Here is a 24,681-nt window from a genome sequence, read left to right on the forward strand (position 1 = left end):
CACAGTAAACCACTTATCTGGAAGGTTTTGGGAATCACACACAACTTAGACCCAACACTCGGCTCCACACCAAGGGGATATCGGAGAAGTCCGTCCACAAAAGATCTAATTTTCCCTCATAAATCCCGTCACAGTCGCTCAGCACGTGCACCGTGGTTACAGCTCCATTACAACAGCCCCAACATAAATCTTTGTGCTTTAATTGAGGCCCTCTGCTCGGAAACCCTGGACATCGATTGAGGATCTGAGAGTCGATGAATTGTGCTGAACTTGTCAAATTGACCAACACCGCTGAGTTCCAGTAAAGAAGTGCAACGAGCGGTCGTTCACACCGAGTAAAGCTCGAGTGGAAAGATAGTCCCCTGTCACCACCTGCTACCTTATCACCAACTGAAAGGAAGCCTTTGTGTGTTTGTGGCACAGCTTAAGCACACAGGCTGAAGCAAACGCTGTGTGGCTGTGGTGTTTGAAGTGGTGCTGGGACACAGCGGCTGTCTCATTCTGTCTGCCTTTAGTTACTCTGGCTGGACGAATGCGCCGCTCCCAGCTGCTGGAGTGGAGGCTTGGATATTGTTGACTGGAAAAGAAACGCAGCTGTCAGCTGAAGAATTTATTACAGTGAATTTGTTGGGCTGCTGGTGACGAAAAATTGCATTATTCTGTTTTTGTTAAGACGGGGAGGGAGCAGGACCGAGATATCACACTGAAATGAAACAGAGAGGAGTTTTTCCACACAGCAAGAATGTGTATTAGTGAAGTCCTGAGGACTCCCTCCCCTCCGCCCTCCGCCCTCCCCCTCTTCCTTCTCCTCCTCCAGACACCAGCTCAAGGCCAAGACTCCGTCTGAGGCCATTTGCATAGAGTGCTAAAAAGGGAGCTGACGGAGCAGGGCAGGTGATACCGGCCAACGGACACCGAGGAAGGAGGTGCTCAGAGCTGACACTGACAGAGCGTGCTATAACTCAGCTGCTGAGCACACACACCCACACAAAGACACACACACACACAAACACAAACACAACTGCAACTCCAGGAGAGCATTGGAGCACAGAGGAGGATCTCAGCCTGAGAGGACGCACAGTTTCTGACCATCCGACTCCCCTGCTGGGACCTCAGAAGTGACTCAGCGTCTGAGAGAAATGCGAATGCGAAGGGAGTGAGAGGAGTGAGAGGAGTACGACCCCCCACCCGCCCGCCCCCAAACATCCACCAGAGGGATCCTTTGACGTCTTCATCTTCTGACTGGTAAAGTTAAACCTTTGCTCTACATGTTGTTGCCTTGAGGGTTTTGTGGTTCACAGTTGTCCAACTTGCAGCTTCAGTTAGAGGAGGCGCAGTCCTGTCAGTTGAGACACTCCTTCTGAGGAAGAAAGCCCCAGATTTGATCTTTTGTTAATTTGGCTTATTCATCTCACGCCCGTTACCGCGGGAGTGCGAGCATGGCGGTAGAAGTGGGTCACCTGTAGGGCGGACCGCTGTGGCAGCTCACTCACATTTTCACTTTGCTGGGTTGACTTTGTGTTTGGTGTTGACCGGAGCCGCTGCTGTTGCACGACTCTTTCCGTCCCCTCGCTCCAACGGTGTGCAGCGCTCCCCTCGGCTCAGACGTCAGGCGGATCCAGTTTCATTTGCTTTTCAGGCTGAGAACCGGTAGTGCAGCATTGTGGGTGACAGTTGAACAGAGCACACACAGCTGAGCTCCGCACAAAAGAGCAGGGAAAAACCAGGACTGTGAGGGCAGCATCTCGTGGCCCAAACGTGTTTTCTCCAACCAACAGATGCAGAAAGTCAGGTTCGTGGGAGAGAGTGGGTCAGTAGGACAGGCGGTTCCACACGTGTCGTTGATAACAGCAAGGAATCATAAAGTGGGACAAACAGATAATAAAGAGACCCAGATAATGCCCGAAGTTTTGTTTTACTCCCAGTTAATATTTGACTCTTCTCGATAGTTTATGATCCGTCTGTTGGACTGTGACTCTTCAAGATCTCTAGACTTTTTAAGTTATAAACAAGTCTTAAAGCTTCCAGGCTCTTCAAGATGCATCAGGTACTGATCAACTCTACAACAAAAACCCATGTTGAGAACGTTTCCAGGCCTGAATTCAGCTCATGCTTGCTAATGTGAGCAACAACAGAGAAAAAGCTGGGAGTGTTGATAGATGGGTGGGTGCTCTCATAGCTCATAAATTCTTCTGTAAAGAATGAACCCCCTAATTTTCTCATACACAGCGACAAATATGACGTAAACAGAAGGTCTCTCCCTCTCTGCAGCTTTTTCCAACTCATTGATTCACTTTCAGGGACGTTGTTCTTGCTTCTGTTGATTTGTGTGTGATTTGGCAGTGAAAGGTGCATTCCTCCTGATCACCCAGCAAATTAAAAACTGAAAATGTTTAACCAAACGCTGAGACTTATTCAGTCATCTTTTAGGAGCTCAGACCTGGGCGTTCTAGAAGAGCCTCATGTTTTATGATTCCATTGTAGTTTATTCAAGGTGATATAAGGATAATTCTGTGTGCGTGTGTGTGTGTAATCATGTCAAATCATGTCCATCCCACGCGCGCATGAAAAGTTGGGTTTTTTCCAAGTCATCTTGTTTTTTTTTGTTGTTCCTGGTTTGATTTGTCTCAATCATTTCTTTTTGTGTCTGCTTTGTTTCTTTGGAGTCGTTCTTTATGGCCGTTTCCGGTTTCTATGGTCAGTTTGTGTTTTTATGTCGTTTCTTTCGGGTCATTTTGTTTGTCCTGCAGTTATTGTGTCTCTTTGTTTCTTTTATGAGTTGTGTCGTGTTGTGTTTCCCTGAGGTCATTTTGCGTCTGTTTGAACCTGCCTTGTGTTTTTTTGAGGAATTCCTCATGCTTTGCTCCAGTGGCTGTGTGTGTTACACTATTGGGTGTAGTTTTCTGTGTATGTGATCACTTTTTGTCGGATGCCATTGTGCGTCTTTATCCACTGTAGGCTATTTATGTTCAAACAGGCGTATCTTTAAATTTACTTTTCAGCAGTACATGTTTGAGGTGATTGAAGCGATTAAAACACTAAATGATAAGATTTTCAATGCTTCACTAAGTCTTGTGCAACATGCAGTAATATCACTGGAAAGCAAAGAGAAAATAAAGACCAATGAGAGCCTGTAGTTCAAGGGGAGATGGTCATCAGGCGCACTACTGCCTCGGGTTGTGCTGTAGCCTGTGACAATGTGACACTGTTGTTTTTTGCTGCTTGGGCGGCTGCTGTTTGCTTTACAGTCATCCAACATTAACATAGCCTGGGGTTTTTCAAGGGGAAAAACATTCCTCCTTTAAGGTTGGGTCTCAATTACCTGTGAACAATCCGTTTTGTGATTAACCTTGATGTCGCTGAAGGAGTCTTGTTTGATTACCGGCGACAGCAGCGCTGCGTCACCACGGTTTAATTTCATTTGTTTGAGGAACTGAGAAACTGCCACAGCCTGCATGTCGCAGTTAATAAATTAGATTTTTATCAGTTTTATGTCTGCTTGACTAATTGCTTTCACATACATTTATGAATGGGTGATAATGCTCATGGAAACTGTAAGATCATTCCAGACCAAACTTCATCTCATTTTTCTTCATAACTTATTTCATGGCAGACAGATGTTCAGGAAGCCTCGCCTACAAACTACATTCCCATTTCAGGTAAACTGAGCCACAGTGAGTGTCCAAGGGAGGCTTTACACTGATAAGAGTGTTGTAATTATACAGACAAATCTGTCCTCATCCTCCTGCAGCATGTCTGAATTCAGCCGAGATGAGGAGACAGAAGTGGAGGTGCAGGAATGTCAAGGGTAGATGAAGCGATTAGACAGAGAACAAGCAGGGACTTTGTGTCGATGGGAGAAATAGGGCAACGCCGGCCCTGAGGGCAGAGAGAGGAGAACACCTGTGCTTCGACATCCTTCATCCTCCACAAAACACACAGCGGCTCTCAGTGCTCGGCGCCAGAAGGCAGCTCGCTTCCATTTATTAGCCTTATCAACCAAATAGGGAACAAAAAGTGCAACAAAGAAGAGATTAGACACAGAAGAGCGCAGCAAATTGCCTTTCAGGCCAGAATTTCAGAAATCAGCTATAAGAAACCTGCTTCGGGCTCTGGACAAGTGTCCCAAAACCTGATCTGTTAGTTTCATGAAGGGCCGAACTCGTGAACAAAAAGTCACATGACTGAAGAAGCCTGCATTGATCCTGAGTGACCTCTCCGCAATCAGATGGTCAGTGCAAGAATAATTCAAGGGGCTGATATCATCTAGAGACGGCCTCTGATGAAGTTTAACCACAATCGCACAACGACAGTCATCTCCGTGGATTAGATGTTTACTGGGACATGTTTACATGACAACATATTATATTCAGGTTTTTTTTTTTGTGATACGGTTGGGGTCACTCAGGTTTTGTTAAATTGTGTCTTAAAACTAAAGAATCTTACAAAAACGTCACAAAATGTTATTTATGTGCAGCTAGAAACTGTAACACTGATCAGAATTGAAATATAGCCCCCCAAAAATGGAAAATTTCTCATTGAAAGTATATCCCGCTGTTGTGAACACAGGATTGTCACCTGCAACAAAACGTGTTGTACAAGACAATGAGTGTTTTTCAATTGTTATGAGTTTATAACAGTTTTATAGAAAAAAGAAAAGCTGTGTGTGCTCATATATGTTTATTTGCCCTGTAAAGGCTTGACTGTAACTGAATGCTTTATAAAGGGTTTAGCTTAGGGATAAAGCTTAATAAAAAAACCTATTTATACATGTGGTGAGAGAGGAAAGCCATTTTTATGTTTATAACACCCCCTAAATAACTAAATAAAAAAAAGACACTAGGTTTTTTGTTTTGGCTTTTCCCCCCTTCATTTCTACAGCCAATCTTTTTGAGACATGCAGAACAAACTAAGATCAAATTACATAAAGTGACAGACAGAATGGAATAAAAGAGCAGTGGGACAATGTCCGCAATGTTAAAGTAAAAAAAGGTTTAAAACAATAACCAGAGCCGTCAGATTTCTCACATTAAAAGCTCACAGGGAAACTTTATCACTTTTCATTCTAGTCTAAGCGAAAAAAATCTGTTAATTCTCTTTCAAAAATGAAGAAAAGCTATTATTTCTGTGCAAATAATGACAACAAGCTTCTGTTTCTGTCAACACGACGCACTGCATTTCAATTAACAAAACCACTGTTGTCATCAGGAATTGAATCGGAACAGAGGTGCAAATTTAAAATTGAAGTTTGATGAATTTGCTCTCACTGAGGTGTGAAACGGTGCTACACAATCAACAAAGTAGCATCTCTGCTGTATTTATTGGTCCTCGAGCTGGAAAAGAAAGAAGGCCTTATTTGCATGGACATTTCTTTACAGGGATGTAAACTTTGTCCTGCAGCTCCGTCATAAAGTAACTCAGAGGCTTCTTCCTGGTGGCTTTCATCCTCTTTGCCTCAACAAGTCTCTATGACTCCTGCTGTCACCTGACCAGGATCTGTTGCTGCTGATAGCGAGCTGAAATGTTTACCAGCAGCAGTAAAAACTTGATAACTAGTTCATTGGGAAGGCTTGGCTCACACGTGCATGATTGCTGCTTTATCTGCGGGTGAATCGAGTATTTACTCTGATGACCCGAGCTGATTTACTCGGATCAGAACTCAAATAAATCAATATAACCTGGAAGGTGCAAAAGAGCAAAGTTTAAGCTACACTTGTTTGCTGAGTCACGTATGGATCCTGCACGATCACAGCAGAGGGACCGTCTCACTTTATTTTAGACTGAAGGTAACTGGTTGCTGAAATCAGACCGTCCCTGCAGCACACACACTCCAGCCTGGAGTGTCCTGTCCCGTCCCGTCCTGCCAGTGACTCATTTGTTTGGTCATTGTTTTTGATTTGCTAAACTCCCAAAAAGGAGTTTCCTGTTATGTATCACTTATTGATGGAACGACTGACTGTAAGAACAGAATCCTGATTTGTACAATGTGGGCTGGTCAAAGTACAGCGAAAACAGTCAGCCTGCCTGTATAAAACAAAGTGAGAACTTCAGTTGAGCACATGGCGTCTGTCTGTCAGTGAAGCTAATTCCTCATCTTCACTGTTTTATTTTTTTCCTTTTAGATTATCAGTGGAAAGAGAAGGAGAGTGACGACCTCAATCGATCTGAAGGAGAGGGAAGGTGCACGTTTCCAAAGATGGAGCAGATCCCGCAGATTTGGTACGCGCCGTACGAGCACCAGGAGGTCCACATCGACCCGCAGAAGAAGGTGTCGGTGTCGGGCCAGCCGGAGTGCTCCATCTGCTACAACGTCTACGACAACGTCTTCAAAGCGCCCAAGGTGCTGGAGTGCACCCACACCTTCTGCCTGGAGTGCCTGTCCCGCCTCATGGCCGTCTCCGTGGTCCACCAGGACAGCGCCGCCGGCAGCCCCCGCCTCCTCTGCCCCTTCTGCAGGCACCCCACCACCCTGCCCGCCGAGGGGCCCCCCGCCCTGGCCACCAGCCACGAGGTGCTCTGCAAGCTCCCCATCCACCAGCAGAGCGTGGAGCCGGTGTGGCTGGACGGCGAGAAGCTGTGCTACAATACCACCCTGCAGGACGCCGGCTCGGGGGGCCCCGACAGCCCCACGGCCTTCTGCATCTGCATTGACATTGGGGCCAGCAAGGCGGCGGAGCCCCCCGCGCAGACCAGCTCGCGGAGGTTCGGCCTGGTGAACAGACTGTCCGACTGGAAGCGGATGGTGCTCTTCTTCGTGCTCATGGTGCTGCTCATCGTGGTGGTGCTGTGGCCGCTGCAGTGCGTCTTCAGCACCGGGAACATGCACTGTATGAGAGATCACCCCCGGCCCGGCCCCACCACCACCACCACCACCTACAACCCTCTGTCCAGGATGTTCCTGCTGAAGGACTGAACCTGCTGCCCCTCACTGTAAATCTAAAACAGTAACAATAATCATCGGACGTTGTGCATTTCTGTCTTGAAATTTCAGCCAGAACGGTTTCAGCAGAACCACAAATATTAAAGCTGCAGTTTCAGAAACAACCACACACTGTAAGATTTGAAGCATCAATCCTCTCCACAATCTCTTATAATGGAGTAATTTATCATGTGATTGAGACTGAACTGTTAGCACTATGATGACGTTCAAGCTGTAGATGTAGCAGCTTTGAGTCTGTGAAGCCCGGACTGATCCAGACGTACAGGACCTGTACAGTCAGGGTCCGATCAGCAGCGAGAGGCGGGTGGGACGCACCCCGGTCGGGTCCAGGCCCGATCCCCCTCCTGCTTGCCTAACTGGACTAATCTCCTTTACACAGTGATTAAAGCTACTCCACCAGCAGAGTGGACGAACCCTGAATCCAAGGGAAGCTCGTGGTACGACTGACTCTGGACTCGTCTCTGCATCGTTGCCATAATTACATGAGAATGTAGTAAAAACATGAAGCTGTTAAAATTTCACACGATAAGCGACGCCTTCTGCGACTGCAGGGCCAGTGATTCACGCCGCCGATTCTAGCAATGAAGAAAGCAATGTCAGGAGCGACTACATGTCTTAATAACACAGAAACATTCATGAATGTCAACTATTTTTGCACTTTAATACACGCCTGTATGTTGGAAATTTGTCGTCAGTGTAGTTTGATGAACTGGGACTTGACTGGCTTCGGTCGGCCATCGAAACGCTTTAAGATGCGACGGGAACTTTGCCTTGCAAATATCAGACAGGCCGCGAAGGTCCCTCACCCCAAAGAATGAATGTAATCCGTCTGTGCCAACTGAGAACTTTATACTGTGTACATTTGATTGTGTGTTTTGATATGACTTTGTTTACTGAGCTGTAATAAAAAGAAAAGTTAACTAATTTGTCTGGATGGAAACGTTTGTGCCTGACAGCCTCGTTATCAACTTTGCAATAATTTCAGAGAGGCTCATCATCTTTCTCTCGTTTGTCAGCTTTTTATGGCAGCGCTTTAATGTTTCTGAGCAGCAGATGCTGTAAATTCCCTCCAAACACCGAGCTCCCGACGTGCTGCAATGCAAATTAAAGCAAAAGGATTCTCCTTCAAAACAAACTCCGCGCCGTCTGCGCCTCATTTCCTCCCCTGGTGGACCTTAACCCCGAGACGACAGAAGGAAGCGTCCTTTATTCATCCATTCCCGGATTTGGCGCCTCAGATAAGCGGCGGGGTTTTCTCCAATCACGTGTGACGTCCTGCACGCGAGAGTCAAACATTAAATGTTAACGGTCATTTAGGGGTTGCTGTAAAGAGATCACTTCCTGAAGCCGGGAAGCGACCAGTAAACGGGTGTGGTCCAACACGACAATGACAAGGTAATCTCTAGAGAGCAAGAAGGAAAATGCTGATATTTTTGTTCAAATGAACAAAGAAAGAAGAACAGTAAACAAATCAGAAACAAACTCACATCTCTTCTGCTGTTCTGCTTTCAGTAAGGAAGTCAATTATAATCCAGATAAAATCTGAATAAATAAAATTTGATTTAAAATGCTGTTTATCTTTAAGATGATGAGACTGCGGCTGAAGGAGCGATCATGATGTGTGCCTCTTGAAATATGGACATATTAAATTGAAAGTGGTTTAAAACGCAGTACAGGTACAATTCACTGCTTTCTTCAGTTGATGTTTATTGCCTTACCCTTTTTTTGTATTTTTTGACCTTTTGACCCTCTGGCTCTACAGTTCCCTTGCTGCAGATGGCAGAATACTCCCCTCAATCTTTGACAATTTCATTTTATTTCGTCCTTGTGAGTTCGTGTTTTTGTCATGTGCTGCATTATTTCAGCAGAAAACGTGCTCTAGAAATAAAATTAGGCTACTTGTTTCCTCTGGAATAATTTTCCTGTGTTCAGATATGAGAATTTTCCATGGTGAAAGGAACAGATGAGGAGAGAGACAATCAGCTCCTTAACTCGATAGTGAGAAAAGACTCGCAGATATAGAAACATTAAGACAGAACGAGCGGAAGAAAAGCTTGAAAAGAACCAACTCCAGAACATTCCAGGTAATTTGTGATAATTACACGGCGACACATCATACGACTGGTTCACATTTCAAATTCTTCTCCTCCCGAGGCGTTGGTGTTTGCCTCCTGGTGCTGCAGCTTTTGCATCATGCTGCAGCTTCTGTTTTCTAAATTTGGCTTTGCATTTATAATTCATCATGAAATAAGAAATGTAGAAACTCTTCTCATTTTTGCATCTGTTAATTTTTACATAACACTGCTTTTTGCACCGATTAAAACTGCCTTTATGTTGAGATCACAGTAGTTTTTGGTAAGCGCCACAACAAAGAAAAACTTATGTTTAAATTTAAAGGTTATTTCGGCAATATTTTCCTGGTCTGCCCCACTCGAGATGAAATTCTGCAGGATATGGGCCCTAATTAACATGTGTTTTATATATGTTTTAATGAACTTTCTTTCTCCTCATATTTCATCCCTGACACACGATCATTCAGCACAAACACACAGAAACAAGAATAGAGGTCAGTTGACAGAGTGCCATCATAGATTTTTATTAAACTATACGATAAAGAACCCTTTTGCTGCCCTTTCAGGCAGCTCATTGCATCAGCGTTTTCAGCATGTACAGCAAAAAAAGGCGTCTGGGTGGATCCAGTGCAAGAGGAACAGGAAGAGGGCCAAAAGAGGCTCCGCTGACGACACGGGAGCAATTATTAAACCACTATTCACTTCAGGCGTACTGCAACCGAGAGAGGAACAGGGACTCAAAACAAACAAACAAACACACGTCATGTTCAAGTAAATGTAAGAGGACGAGTAGAAAGAAAATACCGAGTTACTACCTCAGACCTCCAGCATACAGGCGACGTTACGCCGATAAAAAGAATCAGATTCCATACAAAATAAAAGAGACAACAAAACAGTTAGAAGAATAAAATTTGAAACACTGAAAACTAGTGCGCTACCCAAAAAAAAAAAAAAAAAAAAAAAAAAAAAGCCTCCCACAGCCGAGACACATCCACACAGCCCCGAGGCCAAAGGTTCAGCAGTTTCACACTTTCAAGTACTGGAAAAAACAGTTTGACCCCGAGAGGCAAAGTGAAAAACAACAAAAAGAAATGTGAATTACCCCACAGCTCAGACAAAAGGAAGCTACTCCATGAGTCGTTTCTCATTCATGGGAACAGACGAGAGGAAAACGAGGAGAAACAGGAACTCAAACACGCTCCATGTTCAAGTTTTCTATTTATCTTCACAAACTTCATTCACAGAGTCATTAACCTGGAAACACCGAATGGGACTAAATCCGGGCTCTTCACGTGACGAGGAAATAACGGCAATCAACAGCATCCAATGACAGCTTTATCTCAATATATGGGTTATCGTTCATTAATAATTGATTCCTGTGCAGCGAGCGGGCCGCTCTGCTGCCGTGTACTCTGAACTGTGGGAAACACGAGCTGCTGGGACTTCCCAACTTAGCAGCAGCGCAGAAAACAAGACGGCGTCCTTGACCTGGTTTAGCTCCCGCTGGCAGAGAAAGATGAGTGATGAGAAAACACATGCCCGCCCTGACGACCCCCCACCAACCATTCAACGCTCCTTTTGGTGCTGTCAAATCATCAGAGGCATTTTTTAAGAGACCGTCATCAAGTCATTAGTCCTTAAACGAGCCGGGTCGGATTTCACCAACATTTCAGAGCCGGCGCTGGAGCGGGATCGACCGCGGAGCCGACCCCGGGGGCTAAAAATAGACCCGCAATCTGCCAGACGGGGCAGCACGGAGGGGCTCAGCGAGCCGCGGCTCCGTCGTCTTCCTTATCGCATCAATGACGTGGGCTCGCCCGGCCCGCTATCATCAGGCCTGGATTACGGCCATCTTCTAAATTACTTTTTAGAGACAAATCTATTCTTCAATCTCGGGCAGATGGCCATCTGGCCCACTGTAATCGCCCCCTTCTCCCTTGTCTCCTTGTGACGATCTCCACTGACAGATGTTGAAGCACATCAGACCGGCTGATAAACGAGGACAGCCAGGCGAACCCTGGGCGGGCGGCCCGCCCGGCCCGCTCCGCTCCCAGCGCTCATTCAGGAATCCTCCGCAGCCAAGGACCCAAAACACACTTTATGCAGCCATCAATCTCAATTAAAGTGAGTTATTTGGACGAGGTGTTTAAAGATCTCATGAAATCATAAATAAAAGGGCTCATTAATGTCTTCTGTCTTGGTCTGTGCCAAATAAATATGACAAAATTATAGTGAATAAATGTCCACCCTTTCTCCTCTGCTTCTCTTCCTGTATTAACACTGACATAAGGTGTGTGTTGCACATTCAGTGCGATTGGCTACTAAAAACGTCAATGAATTCTCCACTGTGAAACACTTTCACCTGTAAATTTACAGAAATCAAGTATCGCTCGGACGTCGTTTCACGGGGGTCCGTAAGCAGAAACTAGGAACCTTCTCATAAATATATATTTAAATAAACATCTCATATGTTACACAATTATACCAACAGCATCATGAAATAACATTAGAAAGGACAGGAGAGACAAATAAAAACTCAAAAAGAGTTACAGGGAGGTCAGATGACAGAACGGAGGGCCCGGCTGTGGCCAAAAGTAAAAACGGTTGAATTTTTCCACAAAGAGCTGATCTGCAAACGAAACAGCAGGTGAAATGGCAAACAACTCTCTCCACGTCGGCCCCCGTCTTCCAGAGGATCAAATTAAAGCAGTCCACTGAATCCATTTCGAGGACGTGAGGCGGGGAGGGCTTGCCCTTCCCGTGCCCCTGAATCCCGTGGCAGGTTACGTAACCGCCCTCCGCCGTCACTCAGCAGCCACGGTAATAACCGCCGCAGCTGGAGGGACCGGCGCAGAAACACTCTGAGGGTCGAGTTCACGCGGCGGCGGCGGACCGGAGCGTACGGACGGCTCAGCCGCGACCTCGTCTCGGGTCCCGGTACAGACGCCGCGTTTGACTTCGAAAAGGGTCGTTTTCCAGGAAAACAGAGAGATAACGGCAGGTTTGAGGGAGGCGAACGCAGAGACACATCCTGTGACAAGGCACTTGAGCTGTTTGAGAGAGAGAGAGAGAGAGAGAGAGAGAGAGAGAGAGAGAGAGAGAGAGAGAGAGAGAGAGAGAGAGAGAGAGAGAGGCTGGAGCAGAGGTGGGACGTCCAGGTCCAGGGGGCAGCATGGTGGTGGTGTTGGTGGTGGAGTTGGGGGGGCTCCTGCTCAGGAGTCTCCCCCCTCCCTGCAGGGTGAAGCTCCACACTCGCAGCTCCAGCAGGTGCAGCATGGCGGCCCAGGGCCGGGGTACCAGGGTCCAGGCGGGAGTGGGGGCGCCTCGGACCCTCTGCCCCGCCCCCTCAGACTGATTAGACCAGGCGACACCTCCGCTGACACTGAAACAAAGACAGAGCGACAGGCGGAGGAGCGGCGTTAACGGCGCGAGTCACTGGGAATCATGAGCCTGATGCAGTGGAAAGAGCGTTTACCCAACACACACCCCGACCGCAATCAGAAGTTTAAAATCCCCACCTCCCCCCTGTCCACGTGTTGAGCAAGGCATCACCTCCATTTGTGCGTATGAATTTGTAAATGCAAGAAACTACCTTGAACGTCAGAATTAAATTGATGGTAATTAAAGTTACTTCGTCACAAAAGTCTAAACATGAAGCAGGACAGTCATCTCTCGCACAACAAAATGAACCTCACACTGAGCAGTTCATTTTAGTCCAATATTTTACAAAGTTGTAATTTATTCTTTATTACTTTCGACATTTGCTGACAGGTGATAGCTCTGGGCTTTTACTTTGAAGGCACACAGTCACTCTCTAGTAAATCTCTGTGACATTTATGGTGGGCTAACATTCTCGCTTGTCACCGTTATGTAATTTAGTACATTAAGTACATTAAATTCATCGCAAAATGTGAAGTTATAATGGTTTTATTTTTGTTTTAGCATCATTACAATGCTGTCTCTCTTTTTGCTTCCATCATGCAGCAAACATGAACAATCAGCAGCTTCAAATGTGAAGCAGCTGCTGATTTTATGAGTTCTGACACTCTTTATGGTAGAATTTGTCTCATTATTAACCTGTGACTTTTTTCCAACCATAACTCTTTCCAACATGCACAAATTTGCGATCAGTGTTTTATTTATCCAACAATATATAAAAAATGCATTGAAAGTCTCAGCTAGGGAGCATTAAAGTTCTACTTTTTAGTGTAAATTTGAGCCGGCCGCTTCTTGACTGAAGCATTTTTGAGCACTGAGCATAAATAACTGAAAATGAACACTCTCTTGAAATTAAACTTGGCATTTTTGCAGATCGTGACCCCTTTTTACAAGCCTCCATATCTCACAGGCTAAATAAGACAGCAGCTCCGCTCGCAGCTTTGGAACACTGATATGATCTAGATGAAATATGAAGCAACATAAGGAGAGACCTCCACAGGCCGAATCCTTTTCAGGAGACAAAATCCTGTCTACGGCCAAGTCTGGAGAAGTTTTCCTGTTAGGAGACTGAAATGCCAATCAAAAACCAGCTATTAAAACAATCTGCAGGGCCTAATTCAGAAAATTAAACCAAAAAGACGCGGGACTTGATGAATTGGATTGACATGTGTCAGTGCTGTTTGAAAGGCATAAAAAGCTGCATTTAAATTGTCGGGATGTAATGATTTTCTCACAGAACACTAATTAAATAGACATTTTAAATACATTCACTGGTAATTAAAACGCCATTCAGTCCATAATTTAAGGCGATGACCCCGACACAAAGCTGTGAATCCTTTGCTTTCACGCTTTTGGATTTCATGAGAAGCTACAAGCGAGAAAAGAAAGACTTGATTATAATTTCAACTTAAATGGAATCTTTTGTTGTTTTTTTTTTTTCTTTGTAGCTAACTCAGCTGATTCTAGTTCACCCTATAATTTGAACCCTGGAAATAAAAAAAGGAACATTAGTTTTCTACATACACAAGAGAAAGTAAATGGAAGACAGTGAAGCGGCTGCTATCAGAGGAAACACAGCTTGAGTCCTGATTTCACTGGAAAATTCAGTTCCCAGTTTCTCCAACTAGAACTACATGAAGAACTAATGGAATATAATGTTAAGCACCAGAAAGAATCAGGTTTCTTTGTCTCTCCATTGTTCATAGACAGTAAAAGACTTGAATTCTTTCACTCACAGAGAGACGTGGAGGTCCACCGCCACTGGTTTTACCTCCTGGTGTTGCTGCTAAATGACGTCTGAGGGGTTTTGAAGTTTATGTTCTCGTACACGCTTGATGAATCGTCATTTGTCAATCTAAAAAACAACAACAACAACAACAACAACATAAAATGAGACATTTTCTATGCCTTTTGTGCTGAGATCATTCGTGATCATTCGGGTTTACTCACACAGAGGAGGAGCGTGAAGACGCCATGTTGGGTTTGGACCTGGAGTTGGTCATCTGGGGATATTTGATATTGGAATATTCTCGCTCCTTCATCTTATTTCTCTGAAAAATTGACAAAGGAAAGCTTTTAAAGGATGAAGATGACGACAGAGACACATGCACCTCTACCGCAGCATTCTGATGCCTCTAATTTTCATATTAACAGTCTGTGATTTTGGCTCCCAGCCTCCTTTGCATCGTTTGGCTGCTGCGGCAGTGCTGCTTTTGTCTGATGTTCTGCTGGTTTTGTTAGTAAAATGCAGCATACGCAGCTTTGTGTGTCACTGGTTGTAGCCGGTATCCTCCACCTCTTGTGTGTGTGTCATTCCCATTCTGGACCGCTTACACTGAGTCAAATGTAGCTTCCACTGCACACATCCATGTGAAGTGTTTTATTCCAGTGTGCTATGGCAGCATGGCTCATATCCCAGCTCCGGTCTGTGTTGTGCTGTGAGCAGTTTTCCCCCTTCGGCGCTGCAGATACCTGCTCCTCCTCCAGCCTCTTCTGGGCCGTGTCGATGTACTGCTGCACCGCCATGTAGATGAACTTGTACTGGGCCTCCGTCTGCACCATGCCCGACCTCTGCTGCCGGACCCGCTGGATGGTCTTAGGGATGTCAATGTCGCAGTCAAGACCTAAAACACACACACACAGACACAGACACACACACACACGCCCAGACAGTTAGAGCTGAAGCCACGCAGTGTGTAAGCTTCGGCTGACGGTCTCCTACCTTGTCGATTAATAATATCGATGAGGATGTCGATGACGATGATGGTGCCGGTTCTCCCGATGCCCGCACTGCAGCGAGAACAAAGGAGAAAGGTCCAAATCACAAACACATCTGGGGAAATCTGGCACTGAAACCACATTCACGTTCGAAGAAATCTTTGTGTCCGTGGCATCCTTCAGCTTGTCGAGGAAGAGGAACCTCAAGGTTCAAAGTGAGCCTGCATGTGGTTTTATTTGAGAATGAGTCAGACGGCTCTGTCCGTCATGTTTGTAGAACATCCGTGTGTGGAAGTGATGAAGGACACTGGATGAAGCAATCTATTTCAACAGGTTTGAGCAACTTCAACTGATTTCCCTGTAGATAAAAAAAAAAATGGAGAAACGTACCTCACACTACCTCAGCATGAACTAAATCTGAGACCAAACAAGTCAAACACAATCACATTCTCTCCCTCTGGAGATTTTTATGACTGTTTTCAGTGAATTCATGAATGTAGAATTGAATTAAAAATATCTGTGTTGGTTCTGAAGAAAATATTTCTCTGAAAGTGGCACAGAGATTATCCTCCTCTTCAAAAGTGCTTCAAAAAGTTGATGAATTGTGGTTTGAACTTGTTGCACAGGTCTTGTAATTTACTGGAGTCATATTTTCTCAATTAGGTGATCAAAGATCGAACTGTAATAACAGCGCACCCAAGTGGCCACATGGAAAATATTAGATTAAAAACTAGATAATTTTAAATTTAGTGGGTATAAAATGTATCCATTTAAGTTAACCAGTGTATATTTAGTTCAGATGGGAAACTTGGCCAATATGAAGAAAAAACAGTAAATTAAAATAGTTTCAGACTTAAAAAATAGAAAATCTTTCAGTGTATGCTGAGTTCTGATCACTAGATTTCCTCTCTGAATTTATTTTCTGAGAACCGAAGCAAGGCTATTTTAGCCATTATACATTTGACTGCTGGTAAATTTCAATGCTCTGCTCCTAAATGTGTATTTCTCTAAGTTTTTTCTCTCGAGTATGATGCTAAAGACCCGTGATCTGAGCGAAATGTGCCTGAATGCCAGAGGCTTTCAAGTAAACTTGACTGTTGCTCCTGATGCATCATTTCATCTGCTTTATAACCCGTTTCTGCATCTCCGTTCTACCTGCAGTGCACGACGATGGGTCCAGTGTCTGGAATGGCGCTCTGGGTGCGGTTGACCTCCTCCAGAAACCAGAGGACGCCGCCGGGCTCGTTGGGAACCCCGTGATCGGGCCAGCTCAGGTACTGATAGTGCCAGATGTACCGCAAAGGCTCCTTCTACAGCAGGAAACAAACAAAAAACAACAAAACATAGACTCACACAGTGTTGTGTACTGGTTGTTACTGTTGTCTTATCGTTGTTAAAGGTCATGTAAAAACCAAAGAAGCCTTGCACAGCGGTGGGAACCTCAATATGTCGCTCCAACAGTTTGATGCAGCAAATACAGGAGGCCATTTTTCAAATTCATGATCAGAACTAAACTCCTTCCTTGAGCTGTGACGTGTGGAAATGAATCCCTCAGTGAATCTGCAGGGACAAAAACTTCCTTCTGACGCCCTCAGTCTCCTGGTTCTGACCCGCTGAGGTTGAGATAATCTGATAAAATACCAGTGAGCACAAAGTGGCGGGAAAAAGGACCTGACACTGGAAAAGAACCCTTCTGATGGCATTAATTAAATATTTCCTAAAGAACTATATGGAAAAGGAAGATGGCCAGTCAGTGGAAATGTGTGTGTGTGTGTGTGTGTGTGTGTGTGTGTGTGTGTGTGTGTGTGTGTGTGTGTGTGTGTGTGTGTGTGTGTGTGCATGTATGTATATTTTAGTGGCATACTGAATGCATATGTGTATATGCTGATGATATGTTTGTATATGTATATATGCGTGACTCACACATTTAATATATAATCACACTGAGATGCATAGTGATAAAGTGTTGCACATTATGGATCCCACATTTTTTTAATTAGTTACAGGTTAACTCGATTTCTTTCTAGTCCATTGTTGAACAGAATAAACTAGAATTTGCTTGATTTATCAATTCGTCATATTGTATGTTTTACATATTGTATTTTCAAAATTAATAGAGAGAGAGAGAGAGAGAGAGAGAGAGAGAGAGAGAGAGAGAGAGAGAGAGAGAGAGAGAGAGAGAGAGAGAATCATATTTTATGTCTACTAAGAAATTTGAAACAGTGATCAAACTTTTCTGGCAACTGAAAAAATATCACTCCTTTTTTCCAGGGGAGCGTTTTAGTGCCAAAAAAAAAAAAAAAAAAAAAATCAAAAACTGGAAAAATCGTCCTCCGCCTACCCAACAACTGTAGATTCACACGTTGCACACACTTGAAATCGATTCCTTTTAAAATCTCACTGAACTCCCTCCTCTCATGTAATAATTTCTACCCGCAGTCTGTTACGATCAAAGCATCAGATTTTACAAGGAATTGATCAGATACTGATTTTGAGAGCTTCACAGATATGGTTTCCATAAAGATACCCATCAATGATTGTCAAATTATGTTTCAAACAGAACTCAGTTTGTTTGTGTAAAAGGCTGCCATTCCAACAGAGCACAACTTCACTGTGGAGTTCCACAAGGATCCATCCTTGGTCCACTATTATTCCTTGTTTACATAAATGATTTGTGTAACACCTCAAACATCGTTTCTCCAATTATGTTTGCAGATGACACAACACTGGTTCTCTCAAACCCAAACTTCAATTCCTTAATAAGGGATGCGAATGATGGTTTAGATGCCTTTGTCACATGGTTCAAAATGAACAAATTATCTTTGAATATAAAAAAAATCTAACTTTATTATCTTCAGTGGGAAAAAATCATACAATAAGGATTTATCTAAAATTATAATTGAGTCCATAGAGATGCCCCAAGTATCATCTACAACATTCTTAGGAATAATTATTGATGAGAGTTTGAGTTGGAGAGAACAGATTTACTGTGTGAGTAAGAAAATATACAAATCTCTTGGTATAATAAGGAAAGTTAGTCAACTTGTTAGTAAACAGTGTCTTCTTACTCTTTATTACAGTCTAATCTATCCGCATCTTTCATACTGTAATATTGTTTGGGGGAGTACATTTACAACCACTCTTAAAAAAATCTTAATTCTTCAGAATTGCTTTGTTAGACTTGCATCTCAATCTGTCTGGGACGCTACTGCTGCTCCCTTATTTAAAAATCTCCAGATTCTCACTATTTATGATATTAACAGTTATCAAATATGCATTTTTATGTACAAGATATTTTCTTCAGATGAAAAGGTCCCTGAGCATTTTAGGACGTACTTTGCAGCAAATTCTCATTTTCATTCTTACTCAACACGACAGGCCTCAGCTCTACATCCGCCCAAATGTCTTAAATCTAGAAGCCAATTTTTGTTTAGGTATAGAGGTGTCAAAGTTTGGAACAGTTGGTACCACATTGCCAACAATTGTAGATCTTAATCTATCTTTAAAAGTCGCGCAAGAGAGCATCTAATTCAAAAGTGTAGCCAAGAGAGCTCTGTACTTTAGCTTTTCCGTAGACTGCTAACTTCTTTTTAGTTTATTTTCAGTGTTGCCTATAATGATCAACAAAAATGTCAATTTTTATGAGCATGTCCATATAAGGTCAACAGCATTTTTCTTTTCTTTTGTCTTTTTTTCTTCTTTCATTCTTTTGTTTTGCATGAGAGTTTATGATGCTTTTTGTTGTTTTGTGTTTTATTTTATTTATTTATTTGTTGTTGTTGTTTTTTTTTTTGACGATATCTGCATAATTTTATTAGGTGGGGGCTCTTCATAAGCCTTTGGCTTGCCCGCTCCTCCCTGCACTGTTTCTTTTTCTGCACTGGTTTATGTGATATATTTCATTGTATGTGCTAAATAAACTAAACTAAACTAAACTGATTTTGAGAATATCGTTGAGCGAGGAACAGTTTTATATGTCAGGCTGTTGCTGGAGACAGCTTGAGCGCAGCTTGTGTTCCTGGGTTGATCCTCTCTCATGAGCCCGAACAGCGGGATTGTTTGTGTGTGTCCTCGGATGTGTGAAGGGTTGGATAATCTGACCCCGGGTCAGTGGGACGACGCACTCTGAGCATGCGGCTTTCCCTACCCGGTCCAGACGCGTCACCTCCAGCTTTCTCAGGACGTAGTCCTGCGCCGGCCGCTCGTCCACGTTCCTCACCAGGACCTTCCCGAACTCCTTGGTGGCGTGGAGGTCCGGCCAGTAGCGGACGCACTTGTTCTGAACGTGGACAGAAAGCGGTGAAAGAGAGAGAGAGAGAAAGAGAGAGAGAGAGAGAGAGAGAGAGAGAGAGAGAGAGAGAGAGAGAGAGAGGGAGAGAGAGAGACGAGGATGAGGAAGTGACAGGCAGACAGAGCGAGGGTGGTGGGTATTACGAGCTAAAGCCCCGGCTCATCTCAAGCAGCTTTTCAATCAGCTTAACTGTCATACTATCGCCAGCCGTCTCCCTCCCAACCCCCGCACCTGACACACACACACACACACACACACACACACACACACACACACACACACACACACACACACACACACACACACACACACACACACACACACACACACACACACACACACACACACTCACTATCAGCCCCACTACTACCTACTACAGCCGCACCACCACGTCCCTGTGGACACACTCGCCGCCGTCTATCAGCATCTCTCATCGTTAATTTAAATCTTTGAAACGTTTGTGAAGCCGGCCAGCCGTCAGCTGGAAACCTCCAGGTGTGTGTTTGAGGGAAACGTCTCACCCTCCCCCTCTCCATCTCCTTCGTGGTCATGACAATCACGTGTGTGTTCTCCTGATACACCATCTTCCAGAAGTCGATGACTGTGTTCTGCAGGCAGCCCTGTGTGGCGATGAAGACCTTGCCTTCTGCCACGTGGCGTCCTTCTTCATGCATACTCTGAGAGGAAGGACAGATTTCGAGTATTTTAAACCTCTGATAACATTTATTACAGCCGCCACTGGACTCAAGAACTGTTTGATTATGTGTCTGTCAATGCGTTTAGCAGCACATGTCATTTTGTACAGTGTAAAGTGACAATTTCTCCAGAGTTCCTGCTACTAAAGAAACTTTCTCAACTCAAGATGTTCAGTTTCTAATAAAAAGAATGAAAAAGGTTCTGCCAAGTAAAGACTGGTAACTCAGAATCTGCAGACTTTCCTCAAACTTGCGGCCTTAAAAATCGTGTTTTTGTGGATAATAAAACTTGATTACTACGTATTTTTCAAACTCAAAAAAATCTTGTGTTTGAGGGCAAAATTAAAACTTGCAAAAGGAGATCGATTTTGTGGATTAAAACCTTGTTTTTGCAGGCAAAACAAAAAACTCAATAAAACTTGGTTAAAAAAGTTTTTTTTTTCAACACCATTTAAAAAAAAATTGATCAATGTGATTTTTTTGGCCAAAATCCTGCAGGAATTGATAAAAACTGTAGGGCAAGATTTATTATTATTTTTTTAAACACATCCCTTTTTTAAAAAAAATGCAGCACCACAAAAAAAAACTTGCAATGGTTTCAGTTCTCTTCCTCAGTTACATTTTAATTTGTTTTACATGAAATGTATTAAAGTGTGATTTCCTATTCAAATTTAGTTTATAAAACTAAACTTATGAACAGTGTGAAACTGTTCTAAAAAGTGTTTTCAATAAAACACACACATGCGTACACACCAAAACCTGAAAGGCTTTTTTAAAATTACATTTAAGTTAAAATGTAAAGATTAGATGTAAAAATATATATAAGTCAACAGTTTCAGTTTCTGAACCGTCAGAATGTCCATGTCAAGACGTAGATCTGCGCAGCGCAACGCACCACACCACACCGTTTCCGCTCCTTTCACACACTCACTCTGATGTAGTTGGCATTAATGTAGTCTGAGCCCAGAACATCTGGATCTGCGTCCCTGATTTCCACTCGCGTCGTGTCGACTGGAAAACACGAAGTTCAAAACATCAACTGACTGCAAAACGACAGCGTTTCAACGTCAGCGTCAATCAGCTCAGTTTGAAGCCGGAGCCCGAGCTGAGGGCTCGAGTCACTGTTTCCACAGGAAGCTGGAGAGACAGGAAGCGGCAGGTCGCCGCGTGACTCACACGGGAGGATGTTCTTGTATCTGTTTTTGCTCTTGTTCTCGGGTTTCTGGCCTTCTTTCCGGGGATACAGCAGTTTGCACTCCTGCTGCTGAAGTACCTTCAGAAGAGAAACGAGAATTTAAGAAAGAAGAGGTCAGAGGTCAGTCCGGAGAAATCTCCACAAACCAACTTTTCACATCTGAGCACATTTATAAAACCTGCAGACGCTTTATTAAATCAGCTGGCTATGTACCGTCAGACCTGCCGTTCATTTACAAAGATAACGAAGTTCGTACCGGGTCGATATCATGCATGTTACACTTTAACTTTAAGGTTTTAACTGTAGATCCAGAAATGTTTCTGTTATTCTGGCCAGCAGGCCAAGAGCCACGACAACATCCACCCAATAAACAGTAGATCCATCAACTTCCTGACTGAAAATCATCAAAATCTAAAAAGTGACAAGCCTTAGCAAACTAAACGATTGAGTTTTTGAATTGAATTAGACTGAATAAATCTAATGAAGAGGTCTTCGAGTGCGTAAGCTCTGATTAACGTCTGATTCCTGCTCTGAACAGTGCAGCAGGCTCTCATTACAGCAGGTGTCACTCTGGAGAGCAACAAGAGGAAAAGTGTGTATTTCAGTATTCCTGTTGTTCCAGGACTCTTTATTCACACTTGGTACTTAAATTTATCCTGGATGCAGGCTTGCTGTTGAAAGGAAGGATACGCTACGCAATTACAGCATTAATCTTGACTTACTTGGCTGTAATAAATAAAAGCAGGTGTAAGCCATACATACAAATCCAGCCCCTCATTGCTATTCTCACACTGTTCGCCTGAATTGATTTCCACCTAATTCACACTGTGCAGCTAAACTGTGAGTCAGCCCCACAACTTTTTAATGCTGTGTATGTTGTGTAGTTCACACACACACTTCAACACAAAAAAGATGCATCTCAATAAGGATTTGAAACTGGGAGCAGATAATCCAACAATTGCACGGGACTCTGCTGTAAAAGTGTAAAAGCTGGATATTTGGTGTAAAACTGAGCAAATAATAATGAGCTGACACAATGGAAATAATTCACAGTAATGGCCGGCATGAAAATGACACACCGGGAACATGAGGCGCAAGATAAGCCTCGGCCAACATCATTACTCAAAGGTCAACAATGGCAGAAATACATTCAGATTTCCCACGATAGACGAGAAAACAAGTGACTCAGTGTAAAGAAAAAAAAAAAGAACATGAAACAGATGAGCTGAGATCTCAGAGCGAGTCCACCGTGTTTATGGAACAAATACATGTCATTCATTTTGAAAGCCTTTCCTAATAGTGTGAAAACGGCGCCCCGGTGAAGGTGGCACTCCACTTATTTACATAAATCACTTTCTAGAATTACGCCGTGTCCATAAGACGTGAGTTATCGGCTCTTAACTGGAGCCTCAATAATAAAACGTTTGAATACAGAGTTGTTAAAATGACGACGGACTCATTAAAAAAGATATCAATTTTCCCTTTTTCTGGAATGATGAAAGGGAACCAATCAGGTAGTGACGGTTTTAAAAGCTGCACACCTCAAATTCCTCCCAGAATCCTTGCTTGGGCTTCTCGGAGTTGTCCGCCACCTTGTTGAGCTCTCGTACCCGGTTCTCGATGTTGGCGGCGTTTATCCTGGTGGCGTTGAACGGCTGCAGGAAGAAGAAGGTTTACAGAACCGGCAGAGGGAGAAGAAGTTGGTCTGAGCTGTAAAGTCCCAGCTCCCCACCTGCTTGAGGTGAACGACGATGCCGCTCTTCTCCACCATGGGGTTCTTCTTGTAATGATCCACCAGGTCGGCCAGGGTGTCGAACCGCTCGCCGCCGCCCACGTCGTACTTGCCGTCCTGCTGAAACCAGGTGACGGCAGTTCAGGCTGAGCGAAGCCGGGGTTTCCTGTCAGCGTCAGCCCGGACGCAGGCGTCTCACCTGGTAGCGAATCATGACGTGCGTGACCTTGGTCTTGCGGTCCACGTTCTCATGCTTCTCCTCGTTGGTGAGGACGGAGAGGACGAAGTCCCCCGGCTTGCTCTGGCTCTCCCGCACCAGGAAGCTGCCGGCTTTGCCTTTGTCCGTGAGGAGCTTCTCCGCATCGCGGCCCGACAGGTGTCCGTGGTACCACCTGGAGAGCGGCGAGAAGATCGAAGGTCAACACGAGCATCCAGACACGACAAGACGAGTCCTGAGCAATCTGCACGCACGTCCGGAAAGAATGGGAGGAATTAGATTAACTTATTGAATAAAACTGTTTTCAGGAGGTGACAGCTCCATCTGAAAGGATGCATTTGTGAGACAAATCAGAAGATTTACTTTAGGAACATTGTTATTCTATGGTTAATTACGGTCGATGTCAGTGTGTGAGTCTAAGCTGAAGAGGAGGAGGCGGCTTTCCAAACTCCTGAGTTCTGAGGCTGAACAACACAGTTTGAAATCTCAGCATAAACAGACTCACTTTGAAGCAAATGTGTATTTATGTTGTTGCCATCAAACAGTAGTGTGATTTAAAAGGTTGCATAAACATCTTTCAGTTTCGGAAAACGTATAATGAATGAATAATGAAGCCGCTTGAAGCTGTTGGTGGGGAACGGCTTCTCGATCTGAGGGAGAATGGAGATTTTATTTCTCTTGTGAACAGGACAAACACCATTTTCTTCATCTTCCTCAGTCATGTATTGTATAAACAAAGTTTGACTCTTTGCATAGGTGCATTAGTGGTATAAATTAGTCTTAATAATGAATAAATGAATATTTTCTGCCTTTGTCTGCAGTATCAAGGTGAACCTCGCAGCTACGAATCAACTAAAGAACAAGTCAGACTTAATCTGTTCACCAGCACAATGCATATCATTCCATTTTTTTTGCATGTGAGAGAGCGGCCTTGTCCATTGTCTGTGATGGAGAATGAAAACCTCAGCCTGAGGCAACGCGCTCTTGTAAGGTTGACAAATTAGCGAGGAAAGTAAAAAGAGTTGAGACAGAAAGTTGACCGACTGTGGGGGAGTATGAATAATGTTTCCTGTCGCGAGGAGGAAAATTGTTCCACATTGTTCCCGGGGCTCAACAGAATGCTTATCTATAGGTGCGCCGAGCGCGAACACTCCTACTCAACAGTGGCAGCGGCGCTTATATCGCCACGGCTTCGCCGAAAGATGAAACACTTGCATGTATGCACGTGCTGTGGTGTGTGTGTGTGTGTGTGTGGTATGAACATATCGGAAGCTTTAACGAGAGACGCCTGCAGAATGGAAAAACCACAGCAACCATAACCAGAGAGCAGAAGAAGAAGCTTGATGTACATTCTGCAGTCTGCAGACATGAAGAAGAGGACAG

The 24,681-nt window shown here is 44.1% G+C and overlaps 2 protein-coding genes across 4 annotated transcripts in view; one reads left to right on the forward strand and one right to left on the reverse strand.

Moving 5' to 3' along the window:
- The first annotated feature begins 914 nt into the window (after positions 1–914).
- On the forward strand, positions 915–7,833 carry rnf223 (ring finger protein 223). The gene is made up of 2 exons (XM_030119124.1): positions 915–1,245; positions 6,123–7,833. The coding sequence occupies exon 2, from the start codon at positions 6,197–6,199 to the stop codon at positions 6,911–6,913; it is 717 nt and encodes a 238-aa protein (XP_029974984.1). The 5' UTR covers positions 915–1,245; positions 6,123–6,196; the 3' UTR covers positions 6,914–7,833.
- Positions 7,834–10,883: 3,050 nt separating this feature from the next.
- The window catches only part of ptpn11b (protein tyrosine phosphatase non-receptor type 11b), a 42,887-nt gene continuing 29,089 nt past the window's right edge, over positions 10,884–24,681 (reverse strand). For 2 of the 3 annotated variants that reach the window (XM_030119323.1, XM_030119325.1), the window contains exons 4-16: positions 23,281–23,473; positions 23,082–23,201; positions 22,891–23,004; positions 21,331–21,427; positions 21,086–21,165; positions 19,981–20,136; positions 19,316–19,447; positions 16,324–16,478; positions 15,173–15,240; positions 14,923–15,074; positions 14,401–14,501; positions 14,187–14,305; positions 10,884–12,394 (exon numbers count right to left, since the gene is read on the reverse strand). In XM_030119323.1, coding sequence (XP_029975183.1) covers positions 14,218–14,305; positions 14,401–14,501; positions 14,923–15,074; positions 15,173–15,240; positions 16,324–16,478; positions 19,316–19,447; positions 19,981–20,136; positions 21,086–21,165; positions 21,331–21,427; positions 22,891–23,004; positions 23,082–23,201; positions 23,281–23,473 — 1,456 coding nt within the window. In that variant the 3' untranslated portion in view covers positions 10,884–12,394; positions 14,187–14,217. The remainder of the gene's footprint in view (positions 12,395–14,186; positions 14,306–14,400; positions 14,502–14,922; positions 15,075–15,172; positions 15,241–16,323; positions 16,479–19,315; positions 19,448–19,980; positions 20,137–21,085; positions 21,166–21,330; positions 21,428–22,890; positions 23,005–23,081; positions 23,202–23,280; positions 23,474–24,681) is intronic. The other variant, XM_030119324.1, reaches the window with a different exon arrangement.

The sequence above is a fragment of the Salarias fasciatus genome, chromosome 20, assembly GCF_902148845.1.
Source record: "Salarias fasciatus chromosome 20, fSalaFa1.1, whole genome shotgun sequence".
Lineage (NCBI taxonomy): Eukaryota > Metazoa > Chordata > Actinopteri > Blenniiformes > Blenniidae > Salarias > Salarias fasciatus.